At 39.4% G+C, this 14,647-nt stretch overlaps 1 protein-coding gene across 1 annotated transcript; it reads right to left on the reverse strand.

The window, feature by feature from the left end:
* Nucleotides 1-5,201: 5,201 nt before the first annotated feature.
* Nucleotides 5,202-14,061, reverse strand: abhd15a (abhydrolase domain containing 15a). The gene is made up of 3 exons (XM_088301563.1): nucleotides 13,345-14,061; nucleotides 7,851-8,203; nucleotides 5,202-6,654 (listed from the first exon to the last, which is right to left on the reverse strand). Exons 1-3 carry the CDS (start codon nucleotides 13,819-13,821, stop codon nucleotides 6,009-6,011), a joined length of 1,476 nt encoding a protein of 491 aa, XP_088157689.1. The 5' UTR covers nucleotides 13,822-14,061; the 3' UTR covers nucleotides 5,202-6,008.
* Between the last annotated feature and the right edge of the window lie 586 nt (nucleotides 14,062-14,647).

The raw sequence follows: 14,647 nt of genomic DNA on the forward strand, positions 1-14,647 counted from the left end.
TGTTTAACAGTCTCAAATTATTGCGGAACCGCTGAGGTAAAAAAAAACAATCTGTCCCGGGAGTACAGCATTTGCATTTATTTTCTTTCTTTAACTGTAAACTTAGTGGCGCCTCGCAGCAGAGCTGGATGTAAGTCGCATATGTGCAAGTCATGAGTAAGTTTCAAGTTGTAACCTTCACGTCGCAAATAAGTCCCAAGTCACTGCGGAAAACAATCAAGTAAGTCAAGTCGAGTCGCCTCCAAATTCCAAGCATTTCAACTCATTACTAGGTTCAAGTCATAAAATCATAAAACGAGTCATATAACACATGTTCGAGTGATAATAATAAAAGCAAAAAAAAAGAAAAGAAAAAAAGAACCACTAATACCACGAAAAGTACATTATCTCTAAAAATTAAACTAACATTTACATCTCTAAAAATGAATTGGAAATACAACTTGATTTTTAAAATGAATGTCTACACTTAAATTATTTGGAAGAATACAGTACATGTAATTTGTATTTACTTACGAAAAGTGGCTGACTGTCAATGTGGTGATGAATGCTGAAACAAGCTGAATGTTTGCATAACCATGTAAAATCAAAGTTGGTTAACAAATAACCCAATTTGGATCCACTAATTGACTCACCATTTTGCACAAAGAAAATGCCATTTTTTTGGGGTTGTTTTATACAAAGGTACCCATTTTTTTTAGTTGTTTTTGCAGAAAGCAAGTTGGGACAAATTGGCCCAAGTATTGGATCGGTCCATTTTGAAATTTCTTTTTAACCTGCTTTCAGAGTGTTGGATAACAGACTGGCAGCAGAAACAACTTATGTCGGTTTTAAATCTGATGAACTCTAAAACCTTATGCTTAAAGATGACAAGATTAAAGTCTTCACGATGTCTTATCTATGGCTTCATTGGCTTCTCAATTAGATGCAGAACCAACATGAAGTATTTGACCAGCGATTGGTGAGCTAAACTGTCGAGCTAACCTAGCTAGCTTAGGTTTACAGAACTATCACATTCTGCTCAAACTCTGACACGTTTTTCACATTCCGTCAAGGCTTTCAACGGATGAGGCATGGACCCCAGGGAAGTTTGGAGCACAGTTGAAGCTTTATACCTCCTCCAAGAGCGCGTTTGTCATGCTCAAGAAGACATTTTTAAAAGGGCAGATAATGAATATATTTATTCATTAATGCAGTACTATTTTATCAATGAAGATGTTTTAAAGTTAAATAAGCAACAAATACACACGCACACGCACACAATAATTTTAAGAGTCTTGTTTGACTTCAGGCTTTCATGAGTTGATCTCTCTTCTCTGTCGCCCGAATATTGGTGACTCTCTGATCCAGGTCTACATTGACTCAGCAGATTTCTAATTTTATTCTCCCATGTGTTGAGCTCTAATTTTAAACGAAGTGCTAAATATACAGATAGTTTCCAAGCCAAACGCCGAGATAGCTGCGTCATTGTGACGTCTGAGGAAGTTGACACATGGAACATTCCAGGAAGAAACTTTGTCAATGTCGCCATCTTGTGGACACTGGTGGAGCAGAGTTGGGCGCCATGGAAACATCAGATAACGTTGGAAGATTTGGATGTACAAATAGGTCAGTGACCATTACAAAAAATGAAAATATACCACTACTACAGCTATTACTACAACTACTACCTAGATTTTGAAAACATAAATAAATAAAAAAACAAAACTGTAAAGCAAGTCAGTGCTATTTGTTTGTTTTTTTGATATGCGGTTTGATAAATTTGTGGTGTACATAATAATATCTATGAAGACTTCTGAAAATTATTATATAATAATATTTTTTTCCATATTGGTATATAATTTTTACTGATATATCTTTTTGAAGTTAATAAGCTTCTGCAGGCTAAGTTCAAAATTGACTGCCAAAGAGTCTCATGTGGCTTGCACTCCACATTTACCACCACTGATATCCATCCATATCACAGCATAAACTGAAGCACTGGGTGTCTTCCTCTTTTGTAGTCCTTAGAATTATCTCTGGTGTTTTATTTAAGGTATAAACACCCAAAATAGCCAAGAATTCCTCCATTGTAAACTTAGCCAGTATAGTTCATATGCCTCAAAGGTTTAGGGAGAGCCAATCACTCAAACATATTCGTATTTCTTACAGTAACACACAGCAGGTACAGTACGAGCATGATTATTAAAATTATAAAATACATAACCGTTTTACATCAATCAAAATGACTGCACTGTAAAAAATGATTTTGGAGAGTAGCAAATACAAAAAGACAACGCAAACTAAAAGCCTCCATTTCCTGGAAGTCAAAAGAATTTGAAACAACACTTTTTGTAATGATGAAACAACATCATGGGCTGCAAACACCATTTTCTTGTAATAACACTTCTTGGGTTGAGAAACAATAGAGTTTATGAACTTAAACATAAGAATCATCAGTAAAAGAAACACACACGCAGTTTTATAAGGCAAGCAAAACTTCAACGTTATATTCTGATAGTACATGGGCAGAATGACAAATCTGAAAAAAAAAAATTAACCACCGCAATATGAACACACCAACTGATGTTAACTGCAGAAACAGGAAAAGTTACAGTACTTGAGCTCTCAACATGGGCCAAAGATCGTATTCCAATTTTGGCAAGTACATGACATGATTTTTTTTTCTGTGCTTAAAGGTTGAGGAATGTGTATATTTTGGGGGGGATTATAGACTAAAGGTCAATTCAATTCATGCAATTTAATTGGAAGAAAAACATTTCATGGTGTGTCTCTCTGCTGCACTGCGTCAGTAGCCTACGTGTGAATGTTAGGTGTTTTTTTTTTTTTTTTTTTTTTTTGTCCAATCAAATAGTCCCTGTGTACTTCCGCGTTAATCTAATGTGCCAAGGGCTTTCAGTATGAGTCTTGCTGGCAGACGTAAACTATATTAATTATGAACAATGATGATAATAGTAATAGAGAGAGGATGGATGAGTTCTGCTTAGGCTGCCCTTTCTCACTGGTTCTGTTGATAACTTTTATGGATGGATGGATGTGCTACTGTTGACTCCTTCAAACCGTGTTCGTCAACTCTCTCCGGAGCAGTTCGCAGTCGAGTGTGAAGCGGATGGGATCAGAATCTGCACCTCAAAATAAGAGACCGTTGTCCTCATTCGGAAAACGATGGAGTTCCCTCTCCAAGTCAGGGATGAGATCCAGGATGCCACAGAGACACCTCCCAGGTAGGTTTCCCAGGCATGTCCCAACAGCAGGAGGCCCAAGGACAACCCAGCTGGTTTGGGAACCTTGGGATCCCCAAGGAGGAGCTGAATGATGTGGCCGACTTTGGCTCATCAGACGAGAATGGATGGATGGTTGGATTATCAATATAACTCAAACTATATAAGCAACGGCACTGTTTGTTTAACCAAGCAGATTTCAAATTTGTCCTCACAGGGCCTGAGCTCTGGCCTTTGATGACCTCAGCATTTTTTCATCCTCTGATTGGTTGATCAGATCAAAACTTGTTGCTGTCAAATTAATGAAGAAAAACACTGTTTCATATTACATTGCACAGCTACATGCTGTTATTTGCATTATTTTATTGAATGTTTTCAAAGTAAATTGAGTCAGCGAAGTCCCTATTGAAGGCCCAGGTGCCAAATATATGGCCTGCCACAACTATTATTAAAACTCATTCACTACCAGCCGAGTGAAAAAAAAAAAAAAAAAAAAAGGATCTTTGACGTCTTTAGTCGTCAATGGTAGTAAATGAATTAATGCCTTAGCACTACTTTTAAGCATGCAGGGTGAAAAAAACTGTGCTCATTAACTGCAGGGAAGGAAATAGACCTACAACAGCACATGAGAAAAGCTTTGGCTAAAAGTACCTTTGATTACTGTAAGCACATCAAATTCTATCATGAAATTTGTCATTCATGTCCCCTGCATGACATCTCATTTATGAGTGTGAGTGAAGTTGGTCATTATGCAAGTGGACATTGTGTCTGCCGGCAACGTGTACGTGCGTGTGTGTCTGTGTGTGTGCGAGCGTGTACTGCTGTTTTCCAGCTGTCTGAGTGGATAATGCTCAAAGGATACGCGCAGTCTCAACATGAAATGGCCGTTGGGACTGTTCTATAATTGGGGGTCTTTGCGAGCTTTGAGAAGACAGCAAGTGCATTGGAAAACTACATTGCAACACTGCCATTCATTTCTTTTAAAAAATTCCATCATAGAGATTTGTTGGAAATACACATGAAGTAGTAAACAGGTATCATATAAAACCATTTCGTATGACAAACATAAAACGTGATTGGTCAACAATAGGGGAGCAGTTTAACAGGTCTTGGCATTTCACTTATTGAACTGCATTCATCATTTTTAAAAGCTATATTAGTGTTTGTTTTGAATTCAGAAGAATTGGCCTCTGAGAATCTCAAATGGTCATATAAAATAAGGAATAATCTTATGATGACACCAACAGAGCTTGGTCAGGACATTCTGACAAACATCGATAAAATACTACATTACCAAGGTTTCCAACAATCCATCCGACAATTTCCTACCGCATTCCCTGTTCGAGGTTAAAACTGAGCTAGATTCCTGCAGATGGTTGGCAAATGATGGAGTTTACACATTTTAAATGTCAATATAATTTCGATGGTAAAAATAGGGCTTTAGCTTAAGCACAGTTTTATGTCAAGGCCGGAGTTCTAAGTGCATTTCAGGTAGTTTACACATTGTTACTCAGTCCTGACTCAAATGAAATCACATTTTATTACGGAAAATCACTTACTCGCATCAAGTCCAACTTTTAGGGCTTTTTTGAGGTGACAAGCCAGTCAAAGGGGCCTTTTTGAAGTCGAATCTCCTCATCTCTCTCCTACCTTGCCTTACCTTTGCAGAAAACGTAATTGGGTGAGGGCGAGAAAAAAAAAGGTGCTTTTTTTTCCAAATACAATGTAGGAAACGTCAGCTAAAATCCAACTCCAATTTCCCTAACTGACATGGCACAACGGCGAGTATTGGCCACATCTTTAGCGTGACACTTTTGAGTGCCTTCGCATGACAAACTACTTCTCTGGCCTTTCGCCTTTCCTACCGTAAAGGTTAGACAGGAGGAACCTATCTTAGGCGAGTTAAAGCTATCAAACTGGTAGTAGTTCATGGAAATCAGGACCTGTGAGTAGTTTTCAGTTTCAAAAAGAAAGACACAGAACTGCTTTGACTTTGATCAATATTTTTGCCAATTTTCTGACATGTTTAGGGAATAAGCCAGGATCCAAATCATATAGAAATTCTGTTTTTGACTAAAGGGATGGACATTAAAACACATTTTCTTAAATCTTTATCGAATAATAATAATAAAAAAAAATCATCAGATGAATTGATTTAAAATTTGAATTTCGATCACCCTCTCCTCCAAGAAGACTATTTCTTTGTCATGGCTCTCGGATTGGAAAAGAAAGTGACCAAGCCAAAAAAGCAAGACTCTGAAGAAGCCTTTTGAGTGTGACAGCAGCATCTACACACCGCTGTTCAAAGAAATACATTACAGTCCGAGGACTTGCACACGAGAATTTTGTTTGTTTATTCTATCGCTTTTACTTTATGAAAGTTGTGGAGCATGAGGTTATGTGTGATGACATTTTATATGACAATTCACTTAAGTAGGCCAGTCTCTTTAGAAAAGTTTTCAACAAAAACAAACTTTATATTTTTATAGATATGTATAGATAACAATATAGACTAAAGCAAAACTTGTTTTTGTAGCACCCTTCAACAGTCATTCTAGCTCCATCAATCCTTTTTCTACTGCTAATCCTGTTCAGAGGTTGTGGAAGAGGTGAGGTGAAGGGCTCCAAGCTAACTGAGAGCCAAAAGGCCGACTACGAACGTGAACCTGAGAGGGAATTGATCCCACTCAGTCTGCATGAAAGTCAGCTACGTAAACCACGACACTAGGAAGGCTCCATCGTCTTGTTTTGGAAAACAGCAAAAGCACATCAGTGTTGAATGAATTTCCTTCACCTTGTATAGGATCTCTGCCAGTTGTAAATGGCATGGATATTATGGGAGCACGCTGGTACTCGTTTACATGTACTGACACTGCGGTGTCGGAAGACTCGCCCTCCTGTGCCTCCCCCCAGAGCTCTCCTCCTTGCGGCGAGCTGTTTCATCTTCTCCTCTGCCGCGAAGAAGTCTGTGGTCGCCCTGAAGAATTCAAAAAGAGCTCGGTGGCTCCAGTTGGTCTCACGGTTAGCCGTCACACTGTTTGGTGCCGCCGCTGGGTTAGCAAGCCCAGAGGAAGTTCCTTCACACTGCGTGGAGAAACCACAGTGGCCGCCTCGGTCTGTTAGAAGGAGGAAAAAATGCGGGTTGCTCTCAAAAAGTTCCCATGGTAACGTGGCTTGGGTATTTCCCCGGATAGGGTCGTCCTGAGCGCATACACTCAGGACCGGGATGGCCACTTCATCCACATCTCTTAAGGGTTCATTGCGTTCCCAGTAAGCTTCCCAGGACGCTGAAGAGCTGCCGCTGGTCCCAGTTGGTGCTGCCGACGGACAGCCAACCTGATCACTTTTACGGAAAAGAACTTCCTCCATGCCACGTAGGGAACTGGACGAAAAGAGGGTGTCTGTATGTATGGTGGCACTCAACACCGTCCTGTATCTAAGCGCAACACATCCACAGACACACACAAAGAAAAACAACATAAGGGACAGAAACTCAATAGCATGTCTCTCAAATTGCTAACAGCCACTGATTGCAGAAGCGACTCTCCTGTCACGACGTCTCTCAGAATAAATCAATTGCCTCTCAGAATTAATCAGTTGCCTCGGTAACTTACAGTAACTATTTCTAAATGATTTGTGCTTTGCTGTGGAGTGGTTAATCAGTATAGTTAAGTATTTGGAAAGCAGAGTTTGATTATTTTGTCTTCATACGCCACCAGGGTAGATTGGAAATAAAGCAATGTTAATTGCGATTAAAGTCTAAACTGCAATAAAAAAAAAAGGGGGAAAAAAGGAACCTGCAGTCATGTTATAACAGTATGGATTTTTCTTACTCCCGGGATAATTTTTAAGCCATTTTATGGCCAAAGCATGGATGTAAAAGCATTTTCCACCTTGTTGTAGACCTTGCATTTGCATTTACATTCATGAAGATCTTGAGTCTAGATTTTGACAAAGTCCAAACCTCTCTTCTTGAAATCTGTTAAAGTGATTGTTTTTCGTCACCAAGCAACATCTCAAGTATTGATTCTTGATATTTTGACTGAGTTACTGTAACTACAGAAGATAACTGGAGGCTTTTTGAAAGCTAAGACATTTCTTCAATTGCAAACTCAGGGGCCGATCTCACCCCATGTCTTTGCTTCTGTAACACTGCAAATTTCCCAATTGTGGGACTATTAAAGGACATCTTTATCTCTATCTTTAAGAGAACAAACTACATGCAGTTTCCCGAGTTAGTCTCTGTACTTGTTGAAATGTTGAGTGAGGGCCGCAAGATACAAACGAAGCAGCAAAAAAAATGATCCAATAAAGTGCATACTTTAATGTTATATTTTAATTTTCTGTCTCATTTAATCCTTCTTGCTGCCAACACAAAACCATCTAATATCCTGCTTGCCCTCCACATTATTGATTTTTTCCTGACACATCAATAAATTAACTTCCCCACAATTAGATTTGTATTGGGATTTGTGTTCTAAAAATGTTTGGTAACAACCCACAAAAATAATAAATGACATACTGTGCAGAAAACACAATTTTCTGTGTAAATGCTTGATTAGTCTATACAAATACACAAATAATCACACTGGAACATCGAGTGAAACTGTTCGCCACACTCCTTCATCATACCTGCTGAGGCACATTTTCTGGTAGAACACCAAGGCCATTTGCACGGGCCAGCAGAGGCCATTCTCAAACCAGGTCTGGCAGCGAAAGACAGGCGACAGGCAGACGGCCGCTGTCACATAGCTGGACGAGCCACACTCTCCCAGGTAAGAGAGGAGGAGGCCGGAGCCAGTGCTCTCGCTCACTGCATACAGTTTGCCAGCAGGCTGCCGGTAGCGGATGTACCGCACGGCCTCTCGCAGGTCTGCAGGGTCTCCAAACTGCTGCAGTTTGACAGTGGTGAGCGGGGTGCCGTTGTGGCTGCGGCGGTTGAAGACTGCAGGGAGGTATCCATGGGAAAGGGCTGTTTGACACAACTGTGGGAGGTGATACACAGAGATAGAAACGTGTCTGTTATCTGTCCTGGAAACTTTGCAAGAACATAAACACCATACGCTGCAACGACAAACGTATGTGGACCGGCTTTTAAAAGCACACTTAATCCATCTCAACATTGGCATTTATATAACAGGTAGAGCTGGACAGTCTGTCCCGGGGCGGAACGGTCGGGTCCGGGTTTACATGGAGTCTTTATTTATCTGAATGAAACGATTCAGAATGAAGATCTCCGTTTACATGTGATGTGATCTTTTCCGAACCGCCGTTTACATGCTCCACCCTGTTAATCAGATCAGCCGTGTTACAGCAGTGTGACCCGCGGAGATCCATGTAAATGATCAAAACGAGTTACCCGGACTTTCCTTATTAAAGAATACATAAATTGAGCTTGTTAATGACAAATGGACCATCCCGGCTGGATGATCCCTTTAGCCAAATGACGAATAAATTAGGGGAGAGGATGACTGTTTATTTTCTCACTGCGTTGTGATTCTTCATCTTACGAAAGCATTTTAGAAGTGCATTTTACTTTCAGAACAATCCGCATGTGTGATTAGGCCGTGATGTCAGATAAGTTATTGAATGTTTTTGGCAGGTGGCTGAGGTACTGGCCAAGATTTGAACCCACGTCATCTGCACGAAAGGCAGCAGCATGCTCCACTACACAACCAGTGGAGGTTGTCATTGAATGTAAATCAACCAAAGAGAAAGCTTATACAACCGAGTTTCCCTGGCCTCTACTAAACGTGTTTTCTATTATAGTATAGTCCCTCAGTTCATTTAAAATCGAACGGAAAAAAACCTGGCCCAGATAAAAGTTCATAAAGATTAAGTGTCGCTGGCTTAAAAAGTTGAATTTATCAAGAAACATTCACTTTTATCACCTTTAATTGTCCGTAATGCAAGACAAACCAAATATGAAAGGTCATCTGGAGCTTATCAGGAGCCAGGATGTTGCCTTTTGACAATTGGCTTTAAAATTGACAATAGACAGACGTAAAGGTTGACCCCCGTCGTTGTTATCACGCAACACACAGAAAAGGCTCTCATTGTTGTCATTGCAAGCATACGCTCAAAGTAAACCAACTACAGAGTGCAATAGTGCAGACTGCAGCAGATTTGCAACTCCAATCTACTGCATAGAAACGGTAATTAGAGTAAAACAATTATAATAAGCTATGCAAATTGCACAATGACAAAAGATAAACGGAAAGCAGTATTTTCTGCAAATAAACAAATGTAGATTTTACTATCATATTTAAATGACCACCCCAGTAAATATTCAAAGAGCTGCAAAATCCAGGCTTTAAAAAAATAAAAAATAGAATAAAACAACAGACAATTTCATGACTATTCAATAAGTACCATAGCCAGTGAAATTCTCAGTTTTTAATTGTTGCTCCAGCATGCACCAAAAGCAAATTGTGAAACTCCTAAGTTCAATTTGATACATTAAGGTTTCAGGTTTCACATAAAACCATAACATGGCTAGAACTCCGAATCGAGGAGGCTCAAACTGAATGTGGTGAACACACTGTGAAATGACATTGCTCTGCTTCAATTCTCAGATAAGATTAATACGGTACATTTGGTGTAGATCGCGAAAGTAAGATTGTGCCGCTCACTTCCAGCAACAAATATCGACATAAATGAGAGAACACAGATATTGCTGCGGGAGCACACACGCTTGGATGGTCTATGTTGACAGCAAACTGTGAGATGTTTTTGAAACCGAATGGAAGACAAAGTAGTTAACCTGAACAGACTCCAGTTAATAAGAAACTACAACTGTGAACACTGCATCGACATGCTTCACTTGCTCTGATGATTATTCATTTGTCCATATAACATATCCTAAACTCTGAAAACAAGAGGTTCAAGAATAGTTCACTTAGAGGTGTAGAATTAAGAATTAAAACATGATATATTTCAACAAGGACAAGATATTGCACCAGACTCATTGGTTAATAATATGGTACTGGCTATAATTTATTTAGGTTTGAAAGAAAAAGAAGTAGGATTATTTTTTTTAATCAAGACCATTGAACTGTAGACAATTATTTCGCAAGAAAGAAAATATATGGCAATCAAAAAACATTTGTATAGTTTCAGCTCCTGTCATTGAGAAACACAAAAAGAGCTACGGAGCAGTCAAGCATCTCTCCAACTACTAGTTGCAATTCCTTTTGTCACCAACAGGACGCAAATCGCAATCATCCAGTTCCGGGGCCCACAGTGAACACAACGAATCGAAATGCGCCATGTTCCAATTTCAGTTGGAGTCCTTCTTTGTTGGCTTTGTGGGTTTTCTCCTGGTACTTCAACCTACTTAGAATATGTACAATGTGTGAGGTTTAACCGAAACTCCAAATTGGCGATGAATATGAATATGAGTGTGAATGGTTGTTTGTGTCTGTGTGGTGAACCCTGCATTTGAATCACATTTAACATGTTTATCTTTATCTTGTTTGATCACTTTTGACTTGTTTGCATCTACAGAATGTAAACGTACACAAATCTAGAAATAATCTGGATCTGTCCCATATTAAAAGACTGATTGATATTTAATAAGAAATGTTGAAGCCTTTCTGGAGGTCAGTCCAAATCGGTCTTTGTTTTTCGTTTTGGTATTTTAATTATTATTTGAACTGCTGCTTTGACTGTCAATAGTTTAGAAAATTGAAATTGTGAGTAATATTTGCATGACACTTGTTGCTGGCTCCGCATCAGTGCTCTGATTGTTTAAGTCTGCGCTTGTGTCGACAAACTAAAATGATGACCGTCAGTTTTTCCAGTGGTTTGCAGTTCAAACTGCTTGACTGTCAGCTCAGTGATAAATTCCTTCAGTGAGGACTCCAAGACTACTGTAGGTGTTTCTCTAAGAAAACATTGGCAGATTAAGATTTAATATACTGCACACCACCCTCCCCATACAAAAAATGAATAAATAAATAAATAAGGATTTTCTTGTTTTGGTGATTAATCTTTTTTTTTTTAACATATCCTAAAACAAGAAATCTACAATAACGCTAACCAAAAAGGATCCCATTTGTTTTGGGGTCCTACCAGTCAAATTGTGACACTCATATAATCCACTAAACGATAGACTACACCTGCAGACGTTTAAAGATCCCTTTTATATCACGGGGTTTGTAATTAGTATTTGACTTGAGGAGGAACAGCGACATATGAGAGTGCTGAATGAAACTAGTCGATTACCTTCCTTGAATGAAATTCTCTTCTATTTCTGAATGTGTTGCTTCAAGTGAGGCAGAATCAGTCAAGGGGAAAAAAAAACGCGGTTTGAGCAGGATTTTGACTGCAGGACAGTTGTTGCTCACACAACTCGAAAGTAACTTTCTAGCGGACGTGAAGGATGAGGTTCACTGTGCTAACGTATGTTTTTTTTACATTCGGAGTTTGGGATGTCAATTGTTGGTGACTATAGACTCTTGCAAAGCATTTCCTCCCTCTACGTTTTTTTCTTATTATACAGATACACACTCACACACTACATCCGCAATGACAGTCCCAATTCTAATTGGTGTATGTCCCCTGTGACGCCTCATCCTCGAGCAAAGTGTCTGACTACAATGAAAATGGAACATAGAGTGAACAAAACACACCACCTGGATTCATCTTACTACATTGTTTCCAGAATTTTTCACTCCTCCGTCATCGCTCTAAAATCCCTTTTTTTGACATTTGCATCGAGAGTACCCGTTATAAAAAGGTAATGAGCTCGCATAGTGGCGAGTGTCCAAAGTGTGAGCCGGCAGCCATTAATTCATCGCAATGCTCCCCTTCCTGTGGCCGCCACAAGTCAAGTGATGCTTTATATTGACTCATTCAATTAGCTCAGTCAGTGTATCGGGAGAACAATATAATGACTGACACTGCCTCTGCATCTGTTCATTTCGACAAAGGGTTTCACGGTGCTTTTAAAAATTGGGGTGACATGACATGGAATGTCTTTCTACATAAAACACTAAGCCATGTCCATTTTGAAAAAGCGCAATCCTTCCAGCTACAAAAGTAAAATAATTCTGTCATTCAGTAGGCTGCACTGTTTTTTTTTCTTTCTTTTTTTTCGTAATGCACTTGCTGGCTACTTCATCAGCTGTAGTATACAAAGCTGTCCAATTAAATTAAACTGCACTATTAGTCAGTACGGATGCTGTTAAAGCAATAGCATCAATTTAAACTCAGCATTTATATAGAATTTTGTTTCAAAAGTAGTAGGGTATTTATCGTATTGGATTTCATTACATTCTGCAGAATAACATTTCCAACGACATTATATTACAAAGAAGTGTCCTCCACAACAAGTGCAGCACACTTTTCACAGTTTTGACATACTTTCTTAACAGAAATGACAATTACTCACCAATCAAAACATAAATTCTAATAAGCTCCAATTCAAGAGCCGTATCAATAATTCTTCCTTATATAAATATATGAGCTTTGATTGTCCTTCTCAGAGAAACATTCTTTCAACAGGTTTATAGAAATTAGAAATCAATGTAAATATAAAAATATAATTATTGTTATTGTAACTTTTACGGGGCGTCTTCCATTTTGCTATACTCTCAATAATTAATCTATTTTATACATGTATAATTAAATTATTGTTGTATTGCACTGGAGCGGGGAGCTCTCTCATCTCATTGCACGCTGAGTACAATGACAATAAAGAGCATTCCAATTCTGATTCTAAAATATACTTTTGCGCATGATGCATGCAGTTTATTCCGAATATGGACGGCAAAAACCTAAATTCAGTCACATAAGCACAGTTAAATGCAAACTCAATCAGGATTACATAAACTGTTTTTTGGAATAAAAATAAGATGAGTTTTGTTTGATACAATCACAATGTAGTTAATTTTGCAATAAAGTGGATTGTTGTGGTTGCAGTTGTAACTGCACTGCATCACACATTGGTGTTTGTCCCATGTTGGTCCAATTATTTAGCCCCACGAGAAGGTTCGCAATATAATTATTTTTCTAAATCTCCAAAAGCAGCGTGCAGACTACAATCAGATTAATTAATTGCATTATAGACTCTGCAAATGTACTTAATGATCAGTCCACTCAAGTAACACCATCTCAACTTTACCTGCAACACATTTCGGGTGATCTTGCCGAACGAATTAGGGATGATGAGAAGAACCGGGCTGGTGGAGTGACTGGAAGTCCTGCGCCTCTTCTGGTAGGAAGGAAAAGCCCAGTCCAACGCCACCAGACCATCATCGCTCAGCTGCAGGTTGTCCCGCACAAAGTGGACCGGGCTGCTGTAGGACCAGCACGCCTCGTACAAGCTCTGCAGAACGGCGCTGGCTCGCCACGTCCAGCCGACCCACGGTGAGTACTTGGTGAAAGTGGTGCAGTTCTTCAGGAGATAGTTGGCCAGGGCGGAAGGTTTGCAGATGAGCTCCACGCTGCGTGTGTGCTCGGTGCGGTCGTCGTCTTTCTGTGGGCTGTCGGGTCGTTTCGGAGCAGTTTTTGGATGCTTCTCCGTACCAGGAACTTTGGAACTGGACCAGATAATTGCCATCAGAACCGCAGCGCACAGGACCACGAGCCATTCCAGCATGGTCGCAATGAGTATGCAGTACGCTTTTTTTTTTTCAGCGGGTCACTTGCGCACAATTAATACTAACGTAATTATTTGTCCTAAATCCGCATCCCATTACCAAGCAAATAAGCGTGGCAGCTGTCGCAAACAAACAAAATCCCATTTTGTTTCGTTCAGAAAGTACGTTCATCATGCCTCCAGAGACGCCTATATGCCCAAAAAGAGACTAAAGCAAGCAGCTGCCTGGGCGTGCAGAAATATGTCTGCAAAAGCCGAATGGAAACGCCTCCCTTCAAGTCCAACCCCTCAACTTGTGATGAGCAGGTACAAGTAGACACAAAAGGTGGCGTGCAGAAAATATTGCAGTATTCGTAATTTGGGATATAAAACATTCTGGTATAAAATTGATTATTTATTTATATGACATAAACATAAAACGTGATGATAAAAAAAAGAACCAAAACATTCATCCATCCATTTCTATGCCACTTATCCTCATTAGTGTCTCAGGTGAGTTGGAGGCTCTCCCAGTTGACTTTGAACACGAGTGAGGTACACCCTGGACTGGTCGCTTGCCAATCACAGGGTGCAGAGAGACAAACAATTTCATAGGACTTCAGGAGTAATATGTGAAAAAAAATGGCCATGCTAAATTATGAGTATGATATGATACATTTGCGCTCATATTTATTCAAACTCTTTGCTGAGGTTACACACAATAGGTTGGAATAAAGCAACAAAGCACAAACAGTGAGAATTGTTTTTTTGCTTTATTAAAAGTTTTTTCATTTGAAGGACTTTAATTGCGGCTGGATCAAATTGGTGTACTTTCATTGTCATTCTG

This window comes from Idiotropiscis lumnitzeri, chromosome 7 (assembly GCF_059441095.1).
Source record: "Idiotropiscis lumnitzeri isolate Australia: NSW breed Sydney's pygmy pipehorse chromosome 7, RoL_Ilum_1.0, whole genome shotgun sequence".
Taxonomy (NCBI): domain Eukaryota; kingdom Metazoa; phylum Chordata; class Actinopteri; order Syngnathiformes; family Syngnathidae; genus Idiotropiscis; species Idiotropiscis lumnitzeri.